The sequence below is a fragment of the Telopea speciosissima genome, chromosome 2, assembly GCF_018873765.1.
Source record: "Telopea speciosissima isolate NSW1024214 ecotype Mountain lineage chromosome 2, Tspe_v1, whole genome shotgun sequence".
Classification (NCBI taxonomy): Eukaryota; Viridiplantae; Streptophyta; class Magnoliopsida; order Proteales; family Proteaceae; genus Telopea; species Telopea speciosissima.
Genome location: NC_057917.1, coordinates 68,237,947 through 68,258,887, shown reverse-complemented (window position 1 = coordinate 68,258,887; position 20,941 = coordinate 68,237,947). Strand labels below are relative to the sequence as shown.

General features: G+C 38.1%; 2 protein-coding genes across 2 annotated transcripts; both read right to left on the bottom strand.

Annotated features, from left to right (window-relative positions):
- Positions 1-462: 462 nt before the first annotated feature.
- Positions 463-2,308, bottom strand: LOC122652298 (zinc finger protein MAGPIE-like). The gene is made up of 3 exons (XM_043846002.1): positions 2,184-2,308; positions 1,655-2,051; positions 463-1,402 (listed from the first exon to the last, which is right to left on the bottom strand). The coding sequence occupies exons 1-3, from the start codon at positions 2,305-2,307 to the stop codon at positions 538-540; spliced, it is 1,386 nt and encodes a 461-aa protein (XP_043701937.1). The 5' UTR covers position 2,308; the 3' UTR covers positions 463-537.
- A 16,251-nt stretch (positions 2,309-18,559) lies between these two features.
- On the bottom strand, positions 18,560-19,373 carry LOC122649683 (glutaredoxin-C9-like). Its single transcript, XM_043842921.1, has one exon. The coding sequence runs from the start codon at positions 19,325-19,327 to the stop codon at positions 18,866-18,868; it is 462 nt and encodes a 153-aa protein (XP_043698856.1). The 5' UTR covers positions 19,328-19,373; the 3' UTR covers positions 18,560-18,865.
- Positions 19,374-20,941: the final 1,568 nt, after the last annotated feature.

Sequence of the window (20,941 nt, the reverse complement as noted above, 5' to 3'; positions counted from 1 at the left end):
CCTCTTTATTACAAGCACTGGGGGAACTGGGCCGGGCAGAAAGATCCTGACTTGCAGTTAAGCCCATTAAAATCAAATTGCACCTGTTAAAACCTAAATCCCAAGTTTCATCTATACATTACATTAACACAAACAAAATGTCCTTTCCTTGTTCTATGATACATAATATGCATGGCAGTGTAAATGAAAAGGCTACATTGATTATTGCCTAACTAAGCCTATGAACCTGAACCCAGCTTTTAAACGTGCAAATACTCTTATATGAAAAGACTACAACCATGAGAAGATGAAAGAAGGCAATAATGGAGTTCAAAAGAGACTCTCTTTCCTTTGCCCCCACTAACTCCCTTTTTTTCTCTAAACAAAAAGTGACCATTTTTAAAGGGAGCAGCTTTCAGGGTCCAACTGAATATGCATGGATATCCTTCAACACCATTGACAAGGCTTCCAAGCATTTCTTTTAGCCCCCAACCCCACTTTATCATCAACTATGCTTTTTTATGGACAAGCATGCAATTCATGAAAACCAATTTGTAATCAGATCCATCCATTGATGGATGAAGGGCAGATGGTTTGAACACCAACCCCTAAGAAATCCCTAGTTTCCCCTCCTGTATCATCCTTCTGACAATTAGGGCTTTTCCTGGGGTACATCTGCAGCTGGTTCAAAGTAGATAAACCAGTTTGCTTCTCATTCTGTGTCGGGTTTGGACCAAACAATCCTTCATAATTGTTTTCATCTTCAACTTGAGTGTTGCTGCACTTATTGACTCCAAAATTCCCAAAAAAAGTTGGGTCAGTTGAAGTTGCACCTATTTGAGCAGCTTTTTGTAGCAAAGCTGTCGCAGACATGTTTGCTGTAGGTAGTTGGTGATGTTGGTGCTGATTGCTGTACAGTGATGGAACACTAACAAGTTGAGGACTACCAACTTCTTTAATAGTTCTTAATGGTAGTGATGTGCTTGTCATCTCTCTGGCATTGGTCTCAGAGAGCTTAATTCCATAAGCCCAATTTAATTGATACTCTGATTGTGGAGGATTTGGATATGAAGTAAAAGGATCAGTATACAATGCCGCCACCGCCGCGGTACTCGCAGAACCCATGTGATGTACTTGAGGAAGATTATTGCTTAATGATTTGCTAGATTGAGATCCTTGGCCCATCCACAAAGCAAGACCTGGTGGCCTAGGTTGATTAATTGCAATTGCCTCTTCATTGCTGTGGTGTGGCTTGAAAATAGAAGAGAAATGTTGTACCATGTTGGGTCCTAATGAAGTACCCATGAGATGATGATTGAAGTTTCCTGTTGTTGCATTGATTATATTTGATGCTGCAGTGACTCTAGCTGTTTCTTCTGCTAAGGCATCACAGAAAGCTCTGTGTGTGATGAAGCTATCTCGCCTGTTCGCACAAAATTAGATAAACAAAAGTTCAGAATCTCACAGACAATGATCTGAAAAAATTAGGTTAGAGAGTACATATCCTAGCCTATCTATTGGGATTTCACGCGAGAGCAATAATTTCACATCAGATGTGACTAATTCGGTGTAGAGACTTATGAGGACTTAGGCACCTTCTTCTTAACCCTAATCCTAACAGTAATCCTCCAACAACAATCATGTTCATGATACTTAGAAAGAAAGCTATAATTACCGCGAAAATAAAGTCCCGCAATCACATCTGTACTCTCTAGTGCCACAGGTTTTGGAATGTGCTTTCCAATCTGACTGCACAGCATACCGTTTGGAGCACTTTTCACATTTCCACTTCTTCTCTCCATGTTTTCGACAGAAGTGTTTCTTTATACCAGTGAGATCACCAAGAGCCCGTGAAGGGTGGTGATGAACACAGCTCTTTTCTGGGCATACATAAACTCTCTTCTTTGGTTCTTTGCTAGTCCTTTGTTTGAGCTTCCATGGAAGGTTATGTCCTCGTCGATGAAGTTGAAGATTTTGATCTCTTTGGAAACCTTTCCCACATATCTCACACAAGAATCTATTGGTAGCCATTAGAGTCTTTGGTGACAGGGCTATGACCTCTGCTTCAGGATCTATTTAAATAGTATCATCAGAAGAAGGAAAAAAAAAATGAAGATCCATGAATCTCTCAGAACCATGAAATCTACAAAGAAAGAGAGATGATAAAGCAGAAATAAAAGCAAGATCAAGAAAGAGAAGATTGCCTGGGGTTCCTGGTAGATTTCTCTTCTTCTTAATTGGAGGAGGATTGGATCCAGCAGCAGCAGTTGACTTGTGTGTGATGAAAGCATTTGAGATTGCTTCTCCTGCCATCATCTTCTCTAACATCTCAACTCTAAAGAAGCAAAATCAGTGAAGATAGTGATGAAAATAAGATCAAGAAGAAACCCAACAGCAAGGGTACCTTAGTTATGGCTTAAATGTTAATTAATATGGGGAGCTGATAAACTGAGGATTTTATGACTCTCTCTCTCTAACCCTTGCCTTGTTTTTGTGTGTGTGGTGGGCTTGCAGTCTTAATACATGCTTTTGGTTTGATTAGAATATTAATATTTTATATAGGAGGCGGTGAAAAGTTAAAGTTGGGAAGGGGTGAGGGAAGGGGGGAGGGATCGAGGGAGGACAGGAGGGGCCAAAGCTCAAAGGTGCATGATGACACATATGATGAGGTCGGAAGAAAGTGAGTCTCCATTCCTTTCCCATTTGGAATGATTAACCCATAATTTGTTTTGCTTTTCGTTTTCTTTACTCACCAGTTTTATATATAATATATTCTATAGAAACATTTGAGGACAATAGCCCTATAGGGAAAACCAAAGAAAGATCTACTCCATTTCAACCAAGAACTCAGAGAGAGAGAGAGAGAGAGAGAGAGAGAGAGAGAGAGAGAGAGAGTCTCTCAATCTCTCTTGAACTTTGATAATATCAAGATATTCTTGGCACCTTTCTACTTAAAGCTACACATCTCACTGTAAATGGTGCACTCAAATCTTGATTCTTAACCTGTTTCAAACCAAAGATTAATCTGAAAGGGCTCAAACCCCTATAACTGAGCTGTTAACTACAAAAAAAAAAAGTCTCTATTAGGTTTTTGCTCTCTAAGGATCCTAGAATTAACTTGGAGAAAGAGTCATCTAATTAAGTTAAAGGTTTAGACGAAAGACGTAATTCCATAGTTGGATCACGCACAATCGATGTGAGATTATTACCTCAAAATGAAAACGCAAGGGAAATGCATTTTCTTTTTCTTCTTTTGAGAGGTGAAATGAAAGCGAAATACATTTGTGTTACCAATTAAACTCCTCGTGAGTCATCGTCACACACAACTCAATGTAACCCACTGAGTTGTTGAACCGAGTCCCCCATGCGGACGAAACAAATTTTCAAGAACATCACAGGAGAGTTGAGTTGAAGTGAAGTGAAGTGAAGTGAGTTGAGTATTATTGTTGTACTCTTCTTCTTGTTATTAGCTATATATGATCCGAAGGAAACGACGCTCAGAAACACACATGATAGGGAATTCGTTTATAATTTGACCATGGACCTTGACTATGACCATCTCCAACCTCACATTTGACTGAACCTGTCACCACCCACTTCACCATTTCTTATCCGACTTTTAAAAACTTAAACCTTCCCTATCTCACTAACATCAACGATAATATATGTCAAGCAGGAACAGGACTACGTACATTGTCTCTATACACAGTACATCATTATATAGCTAAAAAAAAAAAGACATAATGGTGTAGAAATCGAGAAAGTACAATCATACTGGAAAAAAATGGGATCGAAAATCACATTATGTGGTTCGATAATTAAGATTGCCTACATACATGCTGCGATGAGATCTATTTCTTCGTTATTAACGGAGAATAAAATTAAGACTTATAACCACTCATCCTTACACCTCTCCCTAATCTATAGTGAAACCCTAGAGGTATTTTATCGAAATATTCATGTAACCCTAAAAAAAATTCATCGGGGCTATTGCTCCTAAATCCCCGCCATAGACTCATTAATTCGTCGAAGCCCCAGTAATAAAGATAAACGTGTTGGGTGGGTCTATTCCTCTAGGCTTTGGGTCCTACAACTTCTTAATGATGCAAGCAAAGAAATACAAGACATCAAACCCCATTAATACAAATTAAGTTTTAGATTATAAATAAGGATATATACCAAAAACATATAAGAAATGAAACAGATTAAAATAGGGAGCCAGCAACTGAGAAAGGCAGTGAATTTTTAGAAGTATGAGCAGTCGTCTCCTTGTGGGCTGACTTTTCTTAATTACCTTAATCATAATCTAATGATGTTTTAGAGACAGCCTTTGCTTTCACCATTAGTTTATTATTCAATTTTTGGAGTTTTGTTGTTGAACTGTTGCGGCCCTAGAATATTCGCTCCTTCCCCAATACTCTCTCGAAGACCTCAGCTTCAAGATTTATCAGATTCCTTCACAATTTCACTCCCACTGGTCCTCTCTCTCTCTCTCTCTTTCTCGTACTGGGTGGTGGGCTGTCTGTGAAAAATGTCTACTTCTCCCAAGTAAAAAAAAGCCAAAAACATCTGGTGATGACTATGGGGAAAAGCAAAATGTTGTCATTGAGAGTATGTTTGCTTCTTTGGTGAAGTGGAGGTTTATCAAGGTAGGTAGCTATTTAATTTCTTACATTCAGAATCCTGTGGATAGATATTGGTCTCAAATTTTTAATCAAAAGGAGAGCAGATTTGGATCTGGGAAAATATTATAGATCGAAAACCCACATGCTTTTGCTTAGCAAAGTTGAAGAATAATTAAATGCCTTTAATTTATAAACTCTCTGAACGATTAATTTTCAAATGCACATGTAAACACCATTGTTTATTATCTTCTGCGTTTAACCTAACTTACTTTAAAAGCTTAAAATAATGGTGATCTGCATATTCCATCAGATCTTCTTGTTTCCTTATTTCACTTGTTTACAATTACAGCTAATAGGTTTATTAATTATGGGTCGTTTGGTTGTAGCCATAAATCTATTCCAAGATTTCTAGCTACCAGTTTGAAAAAATTAGAAAGAATGCCAGAAATTTTGCCAACACTTAGGGTAATTTGTGTCCAAATGGATTTTCTAGATGAAACTCACAGGGGATGGAAACCATCGACAGTCCTTCTTGCTGTGTTACTGCATGCAACAAAGTATAGCCGCTTCTTCAAGCCTCCAAGCCTTACAGGCCATGTTAATACCTTAAAGAAGTTGAGCTCATGATCAACAATTTGGATCCTCTACTGCCGCGGATCCAGATCCTCTACTGTCGAGCTGCCCGGTAGGACCATGCTGCCCAGACACGGGGCTGCACACAATTACCGCCTTACCTCTACTCAGGCAAGGCGTTTGGGCAGGGGTACGGCGGACATTGCGCGCAACCCCGTGTCAGGGCAGCACGGTCCTGCCGGGCAACTCGGCAGTAGAGGATCCCCTGTGCGGCCAGTGTACAGCCTCATATAGGCAAGGCATGGATCCCACCCGGACAGAGTGCTCGGGCAGTGGGTAGAATGGTCATTTCAGCACTGTCTATGTGAGGCTGCACGCTGGCCGCATAGGCAGGCAGCAGCAGAGGATCCCGATCCCATGATCAACAAAGTATCTTCACACCTTAATTGTGTGATTTTTCTTCTTTTTCTTTTTCTTTTTCTTTTTTCTTTTTTATTTTTTTTAATTATTGTTGCTAAAATGAAGGTTATTCATTAGAGTATGGAGATCACATAGTTGTTGGACTAGAAGGCTCCTCCAACCATGTAGTAGAATTTTGTCATATTATCATACACGCTTCTAACATAGCCTTTCTTGCTAAGGAGTAAGCAACGTAATTGATTCCCTTAGGAATACAATGAAAGGAACAAACTCTAAAATGTGATGCCAAATGCAAAATATCATCAACGACTAGTTGAACCACTAGTGAAATGCTTCTTGTTGTTCACATCAAAGATAAAACGAGCTCTAAGCAATCAGATTTCATCCGTAATTTCTCAATACAATTGGAGAGGACTTCTAACACTCCACTTCTGACCGTTGTTGCCTCACCTACTAGAATGGAGTTAACAGTCAGCTTTATGACATCGTAACGTGCACCTGTCCACGAGAGTCTCGAATAATCACCCTTAGCCCCCACTGGGATAATCATTTCCCCAAGAGGCATCAATGTTGAGCTTCCAGAAGGATGGAGGCAAAGGACACGAGCCCTACACTAGATTCTCGATCTCCACAATTGAATGAGTAGTGGAAGTTTGTTTCAAAGGTTGTGAGGCTTGGAGAAACTCTGAGCGCACTGCTTGAAACAGCATGAACTACTTCCATCAAGGTCCATGTTCTGATACCAAACACTAAATCAATACGAGCATACCAAGGATACCAAACAATAAAACTTGTGAGATATGTGCGGGGGTCATGTACGAGCCCAGGGGGATTTAGTTGGCCTAAAGTCGGATACCCCTTCTGTCTCCAAAAAAAAAAAAAACTAGTGAGATAGGTAATCCCTGCTAGTTTTCTTCCCATTAACATTCAATCTCGTGCTACCCTCCTAATTGAATCCAAAACTAGATTGAAATTAAAACGGCATGAGTAATGTGTCAAGCTATGCCAACCAGATTAGAGTCCGTGTACATGTCCACTAGTGGGTCCATATGTCCGGGTGATCATGGAATTCTGTTGTACTAGATTGACCAAGTCACAAACATCCTTCTTATCGCTCATAGATAGGGATGGAAACGGATCGGATTCAGCTCGGATAGTGCTATATCCGCATCCGTATCCGATTATTTTACGGACTTATATGGATACGGATACAGATCAGATATTTTATCCGTTTACATGTAAATATAGCTTTTCGGATAGCTATTGCCTATCCGTATCCATATTCGTTTAACTTTCGAACTTATTCGGATAATGCTAAATGGATACGGACACAAATTCGAAAACGGATTTCAGTTATTCATTTACATCTCTACTCATAGATCATCGATCGTTCATTGATTTGATGGATTCATGTTGATGATCAAATTGAAAAGACCATATAATCTTGAGAAACAAAGAAGAAAAGAAACTCAATTAGATATCATATGTTGAGTGCGACCTTACATTAACAATAAAAAAAATGCATTAATTAGAGACCAGCTCTATGACCCGGCAACCAAGCAATACCTTGCCCATATATTGCCTTCATTTATAAAGATTCTCTTTTAAGCTTTAGATCGAAAAAAGATAAAAGGTGTAAAGCTCTCTTTCTCTCCTTCCTATATATACATGAATCTAATGAAAAAGCATCCATATATATATATATATATATATAAAGGTTTGTTATAGCTTTTAGGGAAGGAATGGGACCATTGAATCCATGGACTGAGAGAGACCACCATAGTGTCCATTGAAGAGTGATGGAAACCAAAACATAAATGCCCACTATACTCACTTCATTTGCTTCATTTATAAAAGGTTGGATGAATTGTTTATTCTGAATGCGTGGGAGGTGAGGGTGGAGGAGGAGGGAGAGCACGAATTGTTTCCACGTGTATAAAGAAATTTTGATTGATGGATTAAGCATGTATGTGTGATTTTTTCTTTTTACCGGGGGGATATAGTTATGATGATGAACATTTAATGTCTATTTCAATTTTTCTTTCTCCTCCAACGTCTTTTTCAAGCAACATCTCTTTTCTCAAATGCACTCTTTCCAAGATGTTTACAACGGTTCTTTTCCAATGGCTATGTTCTAATTGTTCTTTTCTAACGATTAATTCCAACAGCTCTTACCACTTAACTCTTAGGTTTGAAAATTATATATTTTTTAGAACGTACTGTGGGTTTATCATGCGAAGTTTCCTTTGTGAGTTTGAAGTCCTCTAGTGGAATCTCACTTGGGTTGATTGAATCCCCAAGAGACTAGAGTTAAGTGGTCCTTTCTAACCCTTGTTATCCTATATTTTTCTTTATTTTCTATCTAATTAGCATTTTTCTTATTTTTTAAGCCACATCAATATGGTATCCAAGCAACTTCTGATTCCTGTGGCTAAAAAGTTTGTAAAGTCAATTCAAAATTAAGAAGCAAAATTGACAATGGAGAACATGGCCAACAATCAAATCGTTGCTTCGATTTCAAACTTGAGAAAACTGAAGTCTTTCAAAATAGAAAAGAATGATGTAATCATCATGATGAGCATTTAATGTCTACTCCAATTTCTACATCTCTTCGATCATTTTTCTCAAGCAACGACTCTTTTCTTAAATGCACAATTTTCAAGATATTTACCACAGCACTTACCCTTTATTATATGTGTGTGTGTATTTATCTTTTGGCTTAGAAAGTGATTGAAATCATATCCAATTAGGGTATTAGGGTATTGTGTGTATGAGAGAGAGGGAAGGGTTTTGAGAAAGCTCATCTTTAACCCCAATATGAACTAGTAACCCTTATTAAGGGCATAACATCTATCACTTTAACTCGCATCTCACGCTCAGCTTTTCATTCAGATTGGTACTTGGGTTGGGCCTTAATCATAACCATCGGGTTTTGGGCTACTCTTCTTTTTAGTTATAGGACTGGATTCCAACCATTGAATGATTTGACCCAAGGCCCAAGGCCCAAGCCTGTATTTTGATCCAAATTGTACCACCCCAACATGAACTAACCCTTGTTAAGGGCATAACATCTCTCAATTCAACGGGGCCCAACGGAGGAAAACCCAAGGTCAACTAATCCTGCTCAGTTCCATCTCGAACGAAGCCAAACGAACACTGGTGCAGATATGGTCCAACCATACACCCAGCATAGTGCATGAGTAAGTCCAGCTTGGTTCCACCTCCGAGCAACCCAACTGAACCAAATCTAATCTGGCCCATCTTGATCAAAGCAAACCGATTCTGTATGGTTTGAACTTGGTCCAACCTCTAGCAATTTCATCACCTCTCTCTCTCTCTACATCTCATGACTTAACTACTCCATACTTGCTTTGGAAATAAAGTTAGTCTTGGGTAATTACCCATGGTTTATTAATAAACTAAAAGTTTTCCTTCACCGGTGAAGGTTCACAACATCATTCTGGGGTTCACAACCCATTATAGGGTTTTAGCATGTTCCCCATAATACTCTCTCGATATCCTTCCATACACATCTGAAGCCTCATGGTGAATGAATTTCCAATCATTGTGGCAAGAAAAACTTGGTTTTATAATAAAGTTCTATTTTTCTGAACACCCGTGTGTGCACTTACTCATGTCATTTCTCTTTTCAACTTCATTTTTCCTCCTCTGTAAATATCACTAAATCAAAATCTTAATTAATCTCCATTACCTCATAGCACTATCAAAAAACCAAAAAAAAAAATGTTCATTATCTAGCATGCATAAAACTGTTGTAGAATCAATGTATTTCATTAATGTTTATGAAAATGAGTGTTCTTTCTCATCATTATGTCAAGTGAAGTAAATCACTAACCAATTTGCGACATGACAGTAGATAGGTTAGTCCATGTGATTGAAGAATAGAAGATCAGACGAAGAAAGTAGTTAAAATTGCACAAGATGTCATTTAGTATTTTATATTCATCTTCATTTAATGGTATTTTGATGATTTTACTAAAACTTTGAATCTGAGTTTGAACAATTTTCCTTGCTATTGAGATGTATGTAGGGTCCTCTATCGCATGAACTAACACATGTACTGCTTTATTATCCAAAAAAAAAAACAGATGTACTACTAAATGGCAAATAGTGAACCATTATACTTCACGAATTGTAATGCCTAGAAGAACCCTTAATTTAATGCCATTATAAGTTCATTTCTCTACCTATATATATGGGTTTAGAGGACAATTCCACCAAAGCGGAGCCTTGAATACCATATAAAATGTCCTAGGGTCCCGGGTTGAAACGACATGATCTCCGAGTCCCAGTCCGAGCCCAAGACCCGGTTGGTATAAATTTCCTTCCTCAGTAGTTAGTACTCAGTACCTCTTATCAAGAATCACGATTTGCTGGTGCCTTTCGTTTCCATCTCTTTCATTTCTAATTTCTGGAAGTGTATTGAAGTGTTTGGTGTAGATCTCTCAAAATTTTACCAATAATCTGAGTTCTGCTACGAGTTCTCTGCTGTACAGAGGCAGGGAGTTGATACGAACCCTAATGTCGTCGGGCGAGAAAGCTTGATAATTTTACGAATGGATGCTAAAGCTTTGTCGAAGTACAAGAGAGCTCATTATCAACATCACAGAAAAAGCAAAAGACCTCATCCCAACCAAACATCAAATACTCTGTCGGTCGCTATCACTGCTAATGCAGGAAATGTGCAGAAGCCGTGCGGAAAGCAAACCAGAGAGAAAACTCGTCAATTTCATGGTTCTATTACTGCACTCCCCTCAAATTGGGATCGGTACGATGAAGAAGAGTTCGATTTGAGACCAGAAGATCTGTCACTCGGTAGTAGGAGCCGATCCAGTGATGTAGTTGCCCCGAAGAGTAAAGGAGCTGACTATGATTACTTGATTTCCTAGGCTCAGTTGCAGTTAAAATCACTACCTGATCCCTATCACGATGGCCTTGTGTTGTTCCATGATATTTTTCCAGGTATGAACCTGCTTCATTTTGTTTGAGAAAAAGACGAAATGTGGCATTGGCTTGATTGTTTCTTATCACCTTGCACTGAGTATTTGTTTGCTTCAATTTTCTTCTGATTTTTATTTTTTCATAATATTGCGGTTTTATCATGGAGATATTTTAAGAACATTCCGGGTGGGATGGGGGGAAGAACTTCTCTGATTGGTTATGTCCTTATTGTGCAAATTTATTATAAAGGCTCTAGCCTTAACAGAAAATCTAAGATGGGGATTAAGATTTAAGAGAAAATATTGTCCGCTCAAAGAAATCATGAAAAAATTAGACTTTTGATCAAACCAATGCTAGAGGATTTACAACATAAATATTATTTTCTACATGTAGGGTTAATACAAGTAGCAATTACTCCATTAGTTAGGATAAACAGTTGCAAGTCTTCATAATGGTACTGTATATTTTAATTGTTTTATTGACTTTTGAATAGACTTAAATGACTCTCATATTTTTGATGGACTTAAAATGAAACCAGGATCGTGAAATTTAGCCATAACTTATAGAATTTACTATAGAGTACTGAACACTCAATTCTCCTTCGAAAGGATGCCTGAAATGTTTCAGGCCAATATACAGCATACAACTGTTCAGGCCAATGATGAAGTACAGACTCCTTGAGAATGTATTTTCAAAGAGGAAACTGTTCCAACCATCCTGATCCTGTTCCCGAACCATAATTATTCACAACAACTAATGGGGACATATTGGTCAAATTGGATTCTATAAACTCCTCCCCCATCTTGTTTATTTCACCAACCATGCTCATCTCCACCAACCACTATTAATCTTAGAAATGAAGCTTCAAGTAGTAGTAGTAAAATTCCAGAAAAAAATTGAATATGCTGGAATTGTCTATCCTTCTTATAAAAGAACTTCCACCTCAGAAAATAATTTTGAAATTAATATGGTAGAAGTAGAATTTTAAATAGATGAAGAATACCATAGAAAATATCTCTTTTCTCCTTTTAACAAAGAAAACTGAAATGGGTTTTCAATCATTAATCAGAAGAACCAAAACAAATAAAATTAGAAAATATTCCCTTCGTAAAAAAGGCGTACTCAGTGCATGAGGCTTTGGCCACTGTGGGCTCTGGGGAGGGTCATGATGTACACAGCCTTACCCCCGCTTCGTGGAAAGGCTGTTTCCTAACTGGAACCCGCGATCACTCAATTGCTTTTTAAAAACTATTTAGATTGGTCAAAGCTTACTGATCCAAATTAATTACATTGAGCTAGAAATGAACCAAACTCATTCTCATGTAGCCCAAGTTGCACCCATGCAGAGGGGATTACTGAAGTCTCTGATGTTCAAGATGAGGGTAATCATTGGACCACGATCAGGTCCAGCCCCTTCCACCTTACTACCTCAAGGGATGCTTTCTTATGATGTGTAGATCTTAAAATCTTGGCTTATATTTTGGCAACTATTTATCCATTGCACATTTATTGAGCTGTTGTTCTTCCTTTTGTTATGAAATTCACATATAAATTCAGTGGCACCTTGCTGTCCTTTCAAGTGTCTAAAAACACATGTGCCAAAAGACTATGGGTTATTTTCTTTCTCTATTAAGGTCTTGGTTCTTATTGATTTATTTCCTTATTCTCATAAATCACATAATTTGACTGTTTGTGAGGTAAATATTACTTGCTTTAAAACTCGAATCAAAATATTAATTGCTTAAACACTCAAATCAAACATATATGAATTTTATTTCAACAGCATGGGTTTTGAAGAGCTTTATCAGACAAGATTGACTTTAAGTTTTATAAGACTTCAACCAGGGATTGAGGTCTTTGCTTTCTGTCAGGGGAAACAGAATTCTATCATGGATTGGAGATGATAATTTTATTGTTGATGAAAATGAAACCACAAGTTATAAGGTAAGCCACCTCATTTATTTACTTGAGTAAATGATGACCTGATTATGTCGAAGAAGAAAAGGAATCAGTGACTACAAATGCTTTGTGTGTGTGTGTGTGTGCCTTAAAATATTAATTGCTTAAACACTCAAATCAAACATATATGAATTTTATTTCAACAGCATGGATTTTGAAGAGCTTTATCAGACAAGATTGACTTTAAGTTTTATAAGACTTCAACCAGGGATTGAGGTCTATGCTTTCTGTCAGGGGAAACAGAATTCTATCATGGATTGGAGATGATAATTTTATTGTTGATGAAAATGAAACCACAAGTTTTAAGGTAAGCCACCTCATTTATTTATTCTTGAGTAAATGATGACCTGATTATGTCAAAGAAGAAAAGGAATCAGTGACTACAAATGCTTTGTGTGTGTGTGTGTGTGTGCCTATAATAAGTTGAACTGGAGATTTATTAGATTAAAACCTCACGATCCGGGGGAAGGGTGTTGGTATCAAAAGATCCATGTTTGTATGATACTGCAAGCCTCTTTTCGTTTTTGGGGTAGGGGAGGTAATGTCCGACCAGATCAAGGTTAACCTAGTCCCAAATAAACCATAAATAAGTCAGTCAACTAGCAATAAACTCCAACAGCAGGGTATAAACCAGGGCTGAAATCAGGCTTAGGGTTCAATATGGAACTCAAAACTACAGCCAAGTGTAGGGCTGCAACTGAGGTCGAGTGCAGACCTTAGGGTGCTCAGCAAACCCTCCAAATTAGGGCTGAATAAAATGACCAGAAACAATAATGTCAACAGACCACAAAATTAGAAAGTAGAGAAGTGAGTGTAGAAACCAAACCAACAGTGGGGATGGCTCAAACTTAGATCAAGTGGGGTTGGCAGTGAGGGGGAACCATTTCTGAAAAACCTAGCCAATTTCAGTAGCTAACTTGGGAGATATGAAGATGATCCCAAATTAGAAGGTTAAGCACTGCAGACCAAACCAGCCAGCAGCTGTGTTTGAAACTGGGATCGAGTGGAGGTCCTGGCAAGGGTGTCTGGTGCTCCAAATCTCAGCAGGTTCTGATGGTGGGTTGAGGAGATATTCAAGGTGGAATTCTGCAGCAAAACCTGGGCAGAATTGGGTCTGCAGGGATGCTAATAGTCTCTTTGATGTGAAACAACAGCAGCAACTCTTTGTCCCAATAGGTGGATCGAACCAGGCCTTCAAGGGGATTTCCAACAAGTATTGTAATCACAGGCACAGCACAAAATAGAGGATCGAGTGGGATAAGAAAGGAAGATAGAAGAAGAAGAAAAAGGGGTTCGGGGTGGGCTTTCTCCGCACCCACAGCTATCCCAGCTGTTGAAACAGGGATTTTACTCACATAACTAAGTGCAAGAATGCCTCAAAATTTCATCATTAATTCTTACTAAAGGATGCCTATATAAAGACTGAGGCTAGGTTACAAAAATAGAAAGTAAAACTTTGCAACTGTTTGGAGAATAGAAACTGAATGTACTACTAACGGCTTTATAACTCAGCCTTCTAAACATGCAAAGATAACCAAATTAGAAACTACTAGGCAGCAACTAATGGAATTAGAAGCTAATAGGCAGCAGCTGAAGTTGACTCATCAAGGACCAGTATTGCAGAAATTGTGAAGGATTTTCTTGGCCCTTCTAGAAGGTCTGCTGGGCTGGCTCGAGCTGGTCCAGTTCTGGTCCATTAGAGACTGGTTCGATGCTCTGCTTTGGTTCTTTCTCTTATTCTGCCCAGTCGTGGGATCTACATCAGGAGGGGTGAACAACGATGATTTTATTAATGGAGAATAACTGATATTCTAGTGCAGCACATACAGGAGAAGGCTCACAGCTCACCAAAACAAGATGAAAATAAATTTAAACATACAACCATATCTCACAAAGGAAATTTGTGCCCAAGCCAATTCTTGTCTGACTCTCCATGTCTGGGCAAAAATATTTACCCTATTTTTTACAAAAATTAATTTTGTGGAAAAATGGTATATACCTTCAACTTGGAATCTTGCAATAATCTTGCTCTAATCTGGCAAATTGTCACTGTAGATGTGTTGTAGTAGTCCCCAACACCTTGTTCCATAAAGAGATGTAGATGATTTGGTAAAAAATACCAATTCTGGGGTTTTTTAGACTTTCTCCCCTTTACTGTCAAAGCCTCTTGGAACACGAAATGATTCAAAATTTCGATCAAAATAGTGCTTTTATGAGCATTGTTTTGTTTTGAAATGATATTGGAACCGAAGCAATGTTGAAATTTTGGTTGAATGCCAAAATTTTGATCGAAACTCTACATACTCAGTGAGTCACCTTGCGTTTTAATTTTGACTCAATTTGAAACCGACATAATTTACAAGATTTCGCCCGTTTTGACTGAAATCTTGAACCATGATTGCAAGCAGGGTCAAACTGTAAGTTTGTTGGAAATTCTATTCTGCAGATCAACCACTGATGAATTTGGCATCTTGCATCATGCATTGTGCAATATCAAGCATAGTTGTCAAGGCATCACCTGGGCATCCAGGTGCCTTGACAACTATGGTCGCCTTGTTTGTGTCGCCTAGATGTCGTGACAACAATGATATCAGCGGAAAAAATGAAAAAGAAAAAAAGCAAAATAGTAGCGTGTGACCATCTAACATATCCTGTCAAAACACTTACGGTCTTTTTGGTATGATTTTTCATTTTGTTTTTGGCCTATTTAAAAAAAAAAATCATTACTGAAAACCATTTTGATAAAAAAATAATAACTGCTTGGTAACTATTAAACACAATAGATTGTCAAATGAAAAATAAGTTTGGTAAGTACCTATTCGTAAATAATTTTTATAACATTTTTTAACAAATGGGCCCAAGTCATGGAAATTCAGCATTGTTGGGCTTTTTTTTAGAGGAATTGCCCTAAAACCCATATATATTTTAGTGGTAGGTGAAGAAATTCTCCCATCACCCATCTTCTTTCCCAAATCAACTCTAAACCATAAAAAATTGCCCCCACACCCATCCCAACTTTAATGGTTAAGTTTTCTTGATCTAGGAAATATATTTCCAGCGAAATATCGGAAAAGAAGCAGCTGAGTGACCATTGATTCAATCTATATAAATATTTGGTTTCAAGTTCTTGTAGATTTGAATATCATAGGCTTTGAACCTTACGGATTGGAATGTGGGGATGAAGAAAGTAGATTACAGCTTTACAAGACCATAGAATCAGCAATACATAGACTTTGTTTCTGATGAGCCATCCAAAAAATCCTCAATTCCCATAAAAAATCCAAGTGTTTTTCCCCCTTCTTTCCTTTTCCTTTCCATCCTTTTTCTCCACCGTGGGTTGAACGTGACAGCTTTACAAGAATATAGAATCAGCACTACAGACCTTGTTTCTAACGAGCCATCCAAAAAATTCTCAACTCCCATAAAATATCCAAGTGTTTTTCCCCGTTCTTTCCTTTTCTTTTCCATCCTTTTTCTCCACCGTGCGTTGAGTGACGTAGGAGGAGGAGAGGAGGCTTGCCTTTCTAAAAATAAAAGCAAATGTCTATTTTACATCTCACATTTGGGTCTTATGAGCACATGCTCACTAAACTTGAGCCAAAAAATGAAGGAAAAACGCTTTTGGCCATAATCCATAGTAGACTCTTGAGGTTCTACTAACTTGAGGGGCTGTGGTTTAGAGAAAGGACCCAAAGCTAAGATCAAAAGAGGAAGAGCAGAGGAAGGAGGGAACTGAGCAATCGCCAGGGGAATCAAAGGCTCTCTTTGGATTAATTTCTATTTCTACTTATCTCCTATTTTTGAGAATAATATATGGGCCAAAATAAAATTTGTTTGGTTACTCCTACTTCCTCATTGGGTGTCGGGGTAATATGGAAGATCATCTTGGAGAAAAGGAATTGAATTGGCTGGATGTGACATCGGAGAGATCTGAACCTCTCTTCAGAGCAAAATTTTAAGATGATTGCACAAGGGTCTGAGTTGCCGAGCAAGTTGGCCATTCGGTAGTGAACAGGATCCTTGCCTACTAAGGCAGGTGGCTATTAGTGCACAGATTGTAAAGGTATGAACAAAATTGTTAGGACAAGCTGTGTACCTGGATTATGGCTGGTTAAATTTTCTAGAAGGTAAAATTATTGTGTGAGTTGTGAAGCTATATGCATCTTACCTTGGAAAATATTAGAATTTTTTGATATTGTTGATGAAGCATGCATTTACAGAAGTAATTAGTAAGGGGAGGCCTTCTTCAGCCTCAAAGACATCTTGTCTACCACTCCATATAACAAGGTAAGCCTAATGAACTTCGATAAGTCAAGCTGTGTGGTCATGCCATCATCTGAAAACACTGTGGATGCAGGCCGAGTATGCCGTTGTTGACTTTTCTGTGTGCAAGGTTCAATAAGAAACAGAAATTCCATTTAACAGGTAAACAATGCTAATACCATTATTTAACAGGTAAAGATTTATTGTCAAGGGTTGTAGATGAGTAAACAAAATGGAAAGATGACTTTGTCTTTCCTCATCTTTGAGTCATCATTTATCAATTCCATGTAATGACGTATTTCCTCCCAATGCAGACGTACTTAGCTTTGTCCCATATAATAATATACAGACCAGTTACATGCTCTTAATCCTGACTCAGAAGAAAGTACATATTCTTTTCCAGCATCTTTCAGCGTGAAAAGCCCCATCTAAGTTACTTGATTTGGTCAAAGAGACAACAAAATAAATTTTCCACCAAAAAAAAAAAAAAAAAAAAATTTTTGATAAATATCTTGTGCTACAGGGCTTGAGGTTGATTGGTAATAACTGGTGATGACTATTTCTTCTCGATTTGGGATTGCTTCTGAGTGCAAATGATCTTCACAAGAAAAGGTATTCTTCCCCCCATGCCATGAAATAAGACCAAAGTTTGGGAGAAGAATGAATTTCTGCATCCACAATGATTTGTCATTATGATTGGATAGCAATGAGATTCATCATTAGACACAAAAGTCTAAAATACCCTTCCCAATTGAATGAAACGGTCAAAGTCTATCCTGAAGGGGTTTTATTTTCACCATGGATGTAGGAAAACTGGGTTCAATGAATAATGATTGATTTGTCTCTTGTCGTATGAATCATCCTATTAAATCTGCCTAAGATCTTCCTCGTAAGTGTGCGATAATCTCGTTCCTATTCAATCCTTGACATTCTCATAAGAGGACCCACACTCCCATGTGGGATCCATCCACATTCTCATATCTTTGGATTTGGCTTTGATACTATTATCGTGAGATTGACCTAATCAACTCAAAAGATGCATCCATTAGAGAAAGAAATCATCCTACTAAGTATATTCAAGATCTTCCTCATAAGTGAGCGATGGGGGATTATTGAGAGGGGAGTTTGAAGCCCCAACAAATGCCACTATTCATTAATAAATAATAATAATGGTGAAGATCACTCGGATAGAGAGGCTGTAACGTGTGAACTGTTGAACCGTAAATGTGAATCCAACATGGCGTGTTTTAATTGCTGGAAAATGCTGCGTGGATTGTAGACCGCCTCTCCCTCTGAGTCTTCATCTGCCTCAACTCCTGTTTGAAATCTGGGAAACCTTAGCAATTTGTTTAGGCAGTCCATATCAAGAAGGTTGGAGTTGGAGAGGTGGGGATAGTTAATCGTGGTAAGGAAGAGTAAACAACACTCAAGTTTTAACTACCAAACTTTTGTTATGAGAAAATGCTAATTTTGATAGGCCAATTAAGCTGGAACTGGAAGGTTCGTATGTCTATCACAAAAGGACATTCCTTTAAAGTTTAAGATTAATTAATCCTTCTTCAAATATAGATTTTCCCCTTTTCTCACATGTTTCACTTATGGGAAATGCGATGTAATGTAACACCGACCACAAAAACATTTATTTTAAACACACAGACACACAAATACAGAGGAATACAGAAAAGCAGAACAGGGGAAGAAGATAACCAAGGGAAAGGATGGGTTTCCTATACTCTGGAGCTGAGATAATTATTGTCAGGAATACTCTTTAAATCTTAAAATCCCAAACTAATTAAATCAAATTCATTGATAATTAATTATACCAAAATCACAGAATTGAAGATCCCAAGTCATAAGAAGTTTTTCTTTTTTTTCTTTCCAATACTTACATATTAAAAGGAGGAGAATCATCTTCCCATGTCTAAATTGTAAAGGAAGACACAAAATTAAAGAGAGAAAAAAAAAACTCCTGCATTCCCCTCTCTAATTCCTTGAAGAAGAGAGCAAGCAGAAGAGATAAAGGGCAAAGAAAGAAGAAGTTGAAACTTGAAAATAACATCTCAAAAGGGTCAAATTAATGAAATTCAAAGCCACAAGGCTCCTGCTTTCTTCAGAATGGGTATGAGCTCTCCAGAGATATGAGCATTCATAAGGCGATCTAACCCACCAAACAAGTTCCCACCAATGAACACAGCAGGGAACTGGAATAACTGTGTCCTCTCCTGCTGATTAGTAATAGTGATAGAAACCAATTCATCAATCACTCGAGCTTCATCTTCCTCATCCACCTCATACACAGTAGGGTTCACACCCAACCCAACAAAGAGCCGCTTCACCACATGACACATACAACAACCTTTCTTCCCAAACACTATCACAGCGTTCTCTGATACCAATCCCTTCACATCCTTTCCAACTCCACTTCTTGATGATGATGATGAAATGTCTTCATTAGTAACAGCAGAAGATGAAACTCCTCCTCTCCTAACTGGGCTGCCGACCGGCGGCACCGGCTGCCATGTCCTGTAAGGAATCGCTTGCTGCATGGTCTAAAACTTCTTCGTTCGATGATCGATTCAGCTATCTATGTATGGCAGGACAAATAGGAAGATTTAAAAGGAGAATAAAGTTTCTCCAAATATTAAAAATGAATGTGAATTGCAGTTGTGGAGACTTATGGTGGGCGGTGGCACTTTGAAGGTGAAGAAGGTGGAGTGGTAGTTCCCAATTAACTTCCCCTATTTATATAGATATATATATATGTGTGGAAGAGTCTGACGTCAACGGCAGGTTTGCATAATTACGCGTTACATTCGCTGTGGATGATGTCTCTTTGCATCATCAGCTCTTCCTCCTTGCCTACGCCTACGGCTAAGTACGTACCCCTTTTTTTTTTTTTTTTTTTAATTTTTTGGGTAGAACATTGCCTACGTAACCATGATGTAGATTGTAGACTATTTCCTCCTTTTTATTTATTTTTTTCTTCCCCTTTTTTTCGGGATTCTTATTATTTTATAATTTCACCAAGAAAAAATAACTTATTATTTTATAGAGAATTAACCCTTTAATTATAATTAGTTAAAAGGGGAGGGTTTCTACAAGGGTAGAGTAATCAAGAATCTACATATTGCGGACAACTCTGTAGCACGATAGGGAGTGTAGCGCACATCCAATGGCCTACAATGCTTGGGCACGCAGCTCAACACCCCGCTTGTGTCTTGGGCTACGTGCTCGAGCACTGCAAGCCGTCAGATGGTGCGTTACAAACCCTGTCGTGTTACAAAGGACCCAAATCCGCACAAATGATGGGTGAAAAAATAATATCATAAATGTGGGGTCTACAAGATTAGAATAAAAAAGAGAAAGTATCACTGACGGCTCCATTGTTTTTTAGTGAAAACAGTATGAAGAAATTGTCCTTAACAATATTGTTCCCTTAAGAAAAAGAAGAGTTTACTCATTATTGTGAAAGGTGAGAGATTGACATAGGAATGCGCTAGCGTATGTTGTTTGTTTTGGGTGGCTCTCGTGCCTTAGATATAGGAGCACGTGGAATGACTATTGTACCTTTGATTATTTTTAGATTTTAAAAAATGTGACGGTCATTTTGTATGTTCCTGTGTCAAGGTGAATGAATGACGTATCCAGACTCCGAACAGGTGATGTTCTTTATCCCTAATAATAAAAAAACTTAAGAAATCATCGCGAATCAAGCACATGGTTTCATGGTGTTCCTTTCAGCTCTTCTTAGCGAGGAAAATGGGGCGAAATGGTCAAAGTGAAATAGGAATGGGATCATGATGTCATGCATGGTCTTAAGGGAAATGACACCATGAACCGTAATCAACCATCTCAATGGTCTTTTATAATTCTATTTAAAAAATAAAAACAAATTTAAATGTGTGCTTCGTACGTAGCCCTAATAGTCTTGGATCTGACGGCAAGGCAATCAGCTTCCAATTGATTGGATTTTTTGTTTTTTTAGTAAAATTGATTGGATATGTCTCTATATGCTTAAGGGTCACGTCGTCAGTGCATCATCATCATCATCACGAGGCTACCGGCCAAGATACGATATTTCAATCTTAACTGCTTATAAGAATATAATTCCAGTCCCGAGATGCGATTTTCTTACCAAAAAACAAAAAAGAAGATGCGAT

Excerpts from the sequence above, each read along its gene's own strand:
- LOC122649683 (XM_043842921.1), bottom strand. The coding sequence starts at position 19,327 with ATGCAGCAAGCGATTCCTTACAGGACATGGCAGCCGGTGCCGCCGGTC.
- LOC122652298 (XM_043846002.1), bottom strand. The coding sequence starts at position 2,307 with ATGTTAGAGAAGATGATGGCAGGAGAAGCAATCTCAAATGCTTTCATC. Across the intron at positions 2,052-2,183 it reads AAATCTACCAGGAACCCCAG|ATCCTGAAGCAGAGGTCATA; the intron begins GCAATCTTCTCT and ends CTATTTAAATAG. Across the intron at positions 1,403-1,654 it reads TGCGGGACTTTATTTTCGCG|GCGAGATAGCTTCATCACAC; the intron begins GTAATTATAGCT and ends TTGTGCGAACAG.